The 6000-nt window shown below is 41.1% G+C and overlaps 1 protein-coding gene across 2 annotated transcripts in view; it reads left to right on the forward strand.

The window, feature by feature from the left end:
* LOC146177903 (uncharacterized) overlaps nt 1-5547 on the forward strand; it is a 74105-nt gene extending 68558 nt beyond the window's left edge. For both annotated transcript variants that reach the window (XR_014701105.1, XM_084580642.1), the window contains exon 3: nt 2735-5547. Coding sequence is in view for 1 of the 2 variants with exons in the window: in XM_084580642.1 (XP_084436768.1) it covers nt 2735-2941 (207 nt within the window). In the remaining variant the exon portion in view is untranslated. The remainder of the gene's footprint in view (nt 1-2734) is intronic.
* The last annotated feature ends 453 nt before the right edge of the window (nt 5548-6000 follow it).

Genomic DNA, 6000 nt, shown 5'->3' on the forward strand with positions numbered 1-6000 from the left:
CACTTTACCGCTTATCGTAATGATAGGTGACGAAAAGGCGGAGGGGTGTTTCTGCTATCTTTACCGTCATCCTTGTTAGATATTGGACACGATGACGTTGAATCAGTCTGGTCCTGATAACGCTAAATTTATTGCTGGAGCATTTTACCGCCCACCAAATTTCGATGCACTTACATTGCAGCGACTTTACGAGATTATTTCTAAAACGTCGGAAGAGATAATTCTTGCCGACGATTTTAATCTACCGGACTTGAACTGGTCTAATGGAACATGTGTAACTATTACTGGTTCTCGCGAAAACTTGGAAATGAAAAACATTATTGACACGTTTGGCTTCACCCAATATGTGATGAGGCCAACGCGCAAGAGCAATATTTTCGATCTGTAATTCGCCTAATCTAATAGACTCTGTCACTTGCATTCCTGGCATTAGCGACCACCTAGCTGCCACGGCTAGCATTAAATATGCAGCCAAACGAAACAAGGCCCCTCAATCGAGGAAGGTATTCTTATCTGATAGGGGCGATTATTCTGCCATTCCTCAACAGCTGTTAGTCACTTGTCTGTGTTTGGCTGTGTTTCCGAAAATGCTGACGTAGAACAAATGTGGTCACTGTTCAAAGAAAAAGTGATAGACAGAGAAGTATGTGCCGAGTATCGAGTCAACCAGGCTGAAAAAGTGCAAGAAGCCATGGGTGACTCCTAGTATCTTGAGACTAATCAGGAAATCAAGACGTGTATATATCGCATACAAAAGGGCACAAAGTAGTTATCAGTATAACAAGTGAATCGAGGTAACTAATGAATATCAATCTAAAATAATCACTACGAAGGAACAGTACTTCAGCCGACTGAATGATAACATGAAAACCAACCCCAAATTGTTTTGGAAATACGTGAAAAGCTGTGGTTGTGATGGGACTAGAATAAGGGAAATTTATCACAACAACGAGGTCTTATCTGATGTGACACAGCTAAGGCGTCCTTCTTGAATAACTTTTTTCATTCCGTATTTCACTCCGATTTCCCGATGTGTGTGTGCTGCGCCACCGATGCCACCTGTAGAGATTAGCGTGAACGGTACTGAATCATTGTTAAGAAATATAGATGAAACTGAGGACCAGAAGGTATTTCTCCCCGCCTACTGAGGCGCTGTGCGCGGCCTGTCTCATCCTACCTTTATCTGATATACACTAAATCTCTTTCCACCGGCGTGCTACCAGCTGAATGAAAAATGGCACATGTAGTTCCTATTCATAAGGGTGGTTCTAAAAAAGAGGTAAACAACAACAAGCCTATCTCATTAGTATCTATCTGTTGCAAAATATTGGAGCATATTCTGTACAAGGAAATAAAGAAACATTTGTTAGAATACAGATTGCTAATTGATGAACATTGTTTTCGTAAGGGATTGTCCTGTACTACACAACTAATAGTTTTACCATGACTTAGCATCGGAGGTAGATGAAAACGGGCAAACAGACTTTTTTTTTTTTATTTTCGTAAAGCATTCGACACGGTGTGTCACCCATTGCGTCTTCACAAACTTCACGTATTAAATATCAACCAGGAAGTGTGGAACTGGATCGCCAATTACCAGCGTGGACAATGTGTCGTATTAAACGGAGCTTTTTCCCCTACTGTTTAGGTCACTCCGTCTTAGGGCCATTATTATTTTTGGTTTATATTAATGACATTCATACCGGTATATCTTCGCGACTACGCTTATTTGCCGACGACTGCATTATATACAGAAAAATCAAAACTGAACAGGATTCCCAGATTTGCAGACTGATATAGCGAAAATTGTTGCTTGATGTAAGAAGTGGAAAATGGAACTAAATATAAACAAATGTGTCCATCTGTCCTTCACACGCACAAAAAAAAAAAGAAACTACAGGCGTTCCTATTTGAATACTGATGTTATTAATCGCCAATCGATGTATAAATATCTGGGTGACATTTTCGTCAGATTCTTCCTGGAATGCCCATGTGAGTGAAGTAGTTTCAAAGGCCGCCAAAACTCAAAACATCATTTAACGGAACCTGAAATCTTCACCTCGTACCCTGGAAAACACCGCTTATCTGTCTTACGTTAGACTGATCCTCGAATATGCTTGTTGTGTGTGGGCCCTCATCAAAAAACCTTTATAGACAAAATAGAGAGAATACAGAACAGAGCAGCAATGTTCGTTCATGGGCAGTAAAATCGAGGTGATGAGCTGCACTGAAATGAAAAGAGAACTGGAGAAGCGCTGTCGACTCGTCGAAGGAAATTGCGATTGAAATTGTTTTTTAGAATTTATCATAACAGGACTAGCATTAATAAAGATTTATTTTAAACATCCGCATTACGTGTCTATTAGAACTGATCATGACCTGAAAATTCGCGAATACCGGACTAGAACGAACCTTTAACTCATTTTTTGTCAGAACCATATCAGAGTGGAATGATTTGTCTCGTGACCATGTGTGCTGTACTAATGAAGATCTGCTCTATTCCAAGTTGTAACCCCCCCCCCCCCCCCCTCCCTACTTGTATGCCCTTGAGCGAAGCGGGGTATCCCTGAATAAATAAAGTAACTTATTCTGCACTGGCACCAAGTCTCCCTGATTTTTTAAAGCATCGACTGAGCAATATATTGTCGATATGCTCGCAGCTCGTGCGATATAGGTTGTATGTCGCCCGTCCGACAGATTAACCATGCAGTTCTTATATGCTTTCATGACGCAGTTGGTCACCGCTTCGCAAGATTTCTACCCCGGATCGACATCGACGTCAACCATTGCAGAAGATATAAATGGCGTCGCCACCCCTTCAGTGGGAGCAACGACACGATGTGGTTCACCAATGTGTTTCGTTTTTTCATCCTTCAGGTTAGTCCAGTTTCATCCAAGCGTTGTCTGCCTCGTTATGCTCCCTTGCTCACAAGTGCTGTGAGAAAATGTGTGCTCAAATTGCTCTTGTCCGGAGACGTTGAATTAAACCCTGGCCATAACACTCGTAGCAGCACTCAAAACCCGACGCCCGAATCTAACAGCGGTGCCATATTCGCCCTTCTGGAGGATCTAAGAATCAGCTCAACAAACATTGAACAGGGGCAGGTCGAAATATTGAACTCAAAACTATTACATGCAACCAAGAGGAATAAGACGTGAAGGTTACTGATATTTCAAACCGGCTTACTACTGTTGAGACCAAACTTGCGGGTCTTGAATCCTTCCGTCAGGACCTGAATGCAAGCAACTGCTGAATGCCTGGCCAAAGAAAATTACTCATTAAGGGCCCGAACGAATGATCTCGAAGATAGATCCCGCAGAGATAACCTCTTATTTTTCGGTATATCTGAAGGCACCGAAACATGGTTGCAATGAGAAGAAAAAATTGTAATGCAATACAGCAAGAAATGGCAATTACCATTTCTAGTACTGATATCGCCCGGGCCCACCGAATCGGCATTGCAGACCCTAATAATGGTAAATTTTTGCAACTACAAAACAAAAGAAATGTTGCTAAACGCTCAGTCTAAACTGAAAGATTCAGACGTTTCCATGTCTGAAGATTTCAGTTCATCTACAAGGCATGCTAGAAAAAAAACTGGTGGAATTTGCGAAGGAAACTGCGCCTAACACGCGCTTTAAACTGAGACACGTAAGGTTATTAAACAAGAAATGCTACACCTATTGTGCTGAAAGTGATAAAATTTGTGAACAAACTAGCGTGCATGCTACTACCTCACGTGTTGATTCTAGTGCCGCGGGTGGTTCTGATTGTTCGAGATAGCTGGCTGCTTCCGTCCACGCGCGCCCGATCTTTGGAATTTCAGTACTATTCACCAATATACGCAGTGTTGTGCGAAATCGTGATGACCTTTCCTGTTCCGCCGATACCACATCGGCCGACATTATTGTCCTAACGGAAAATGGCTGAATGATTCTGTTAGAAGCACCGAAATCCTCGCTACCGAAAAGCGCTACTCCATATTTCGCTGTGATCGCGCAGTCTCAAGAGGTGTTGCCGTCTCGGACCATCTTGATAGCCTTCACATTCCTACGTCACTGGAGTTTTTATGATCACGACTGAAACTTGTATTTTGTGACCTTCCACTTTTCCCAGTGACCTAATTCATGACACGCTAAGCGCGGTGGGTTTCCCAATTTTCCTGCTTTTCTTTATTTGGTGATTTTAATTTCCCTAATATTACCTGGTCAGCGTTCCGTATACCGCAACCAACTCTCCGTCAGAATTGTCTAACTTTTTAAATGTTTGTTCAGACTTTTGCTTAACACAGGTAATCACGCAGCCTACAAGGGTCACCATCTTCAACTTCCAATATATTAGACTTGTTGCTAACAGCCCCTGATGCTGTATCTAATATTACCTACTTATCAGGTATAAGCGATCATTCTTTATTACATGTCATGTTGAACTTCCCTGCTCGAACGTCGTATAACAATATAAAACTAATATATGATTATGCTAAGGGAAATTACACTGCGACCAATAAAGCACTTGAAGACTTCCTTGACGAATTTCTGGCAAATTTCAACGAAAGATCCGTAAATACCAATTGGCACCTTTTCAGAGACAGGCTTTGCGAGCTGGTCGACTTGTATATTCCTCGAAAGAAGCTTTTAACCAACCGGCAGTGTCCATGGTATAACAGCTCATTAAAACGACTGGCAAACAAAAAAAAGCAGGCTTTTCCGCAAAGCTAAGTCTTCTGGAAAGCGTGAGCACTGGTCAGCACTCCAAAAAATTGTTAACAGTTACAAGAAGTCTTTAAAGGAATCGAAACACTACTATTTTAATGTGACGTTGCCGACGCTCCTAACGAACAATCCAAAAAAAATTTGGAGGACTGTCAATCAACGAGACCAGTCACTTGTATCCCTTGTTGACTCTCTATCAAACACTATTCCAAGCACTGACGTCGCTGGCATCTTTAATGAGACCTTTAGTGCAGCGTTTTCGAGTACCACAACTCACATTAATGATATTAGAGACTATGCATGTAATACAAGCTTTCCAATGGACCCTGTCAGGTTTAGTTATGACGCCATTATTAACATAATTACCAATTTGAAAATCTCCTCTTCTTGCGGGCCTGATAACATTAACACCAAAGTCTTTAAGAATACTAAAGTGTACTCCGCAATTATTTTACTGAAAATATGTGAACAATCGCTTCAAACAGGAGATATGCCACACGAATGGAAACTGGCTAAAGTGATTCCACTCCATAAATCTGGCGACATACATTCACCCCTTAATTATCGTCCAATATCATTAACTTCCATTTTCTGTAAAATAATGGAGCATATAATTTTTTCTCGGTTAGCTAATTTTCTTGAATCATTTTCGTTTTTCACACCTACACAACATGGTTTCGGGAAGCAGTTTTCCTGTGAAACACAATTATTATCGTTTAGCAACGAAATTCATTCGATTCTTGATAAAGGTTCAGAGGTCGACGTCATTTTTTTAGATTTTTGCAGGGCTTTCGATAAGGTGTCCCATAGTCTGCTGTTGTATAAGCCTTCATATCGACCCAAATGTTCTAACATGGATTCGTTGTTTTTGAACTAATCGCTCGCAGTTTGTCTACATTAACGATCCTCTTCTATGCCGGTTACGTCTGGGGTACCACAAGGATCGGTACTGGGACCTTTGTTACATTGATGATCTGCCTAACAATACAAATTCCTCAATTAAACTTTTTGCAGATGATTGCATACTGTACCGTGAAATCAAAAACACTAATGATGCCATGCAAGCAGATCTTAATTGTATTACTGACTAGTGTATTAAATGGAAAATGGTTTTAAACACATCAAAATGCAAAGCCATGCGATTTTCCCGTCAAGGCGTCTCGCCACCAGCCTCTTACAGCATCAACAGTTATCTCGTACAAATACCTCGGTGTACATCTCACATCAAACTTATCCTGGAACCAGCATATCACCTACATTATTGGAAACGCTAACCGCATGTTCAGT

This window comes from Amblyomma maculatum, chromosome 10 (assembly GCF_055883805.1).
Source record: "Amblyomma maculatum isolate TAMU_Amacu chromosome 10, ASM5588380v1, whole genome shotgun sequence".
In the NCBI taxonomy this organism is placed as follows: Eukaryota; Metazoa; Arthropoda; class Arachnida; order Ixodida; family Ixodidae; genus Amblyomma; species Amblyomma maculatum.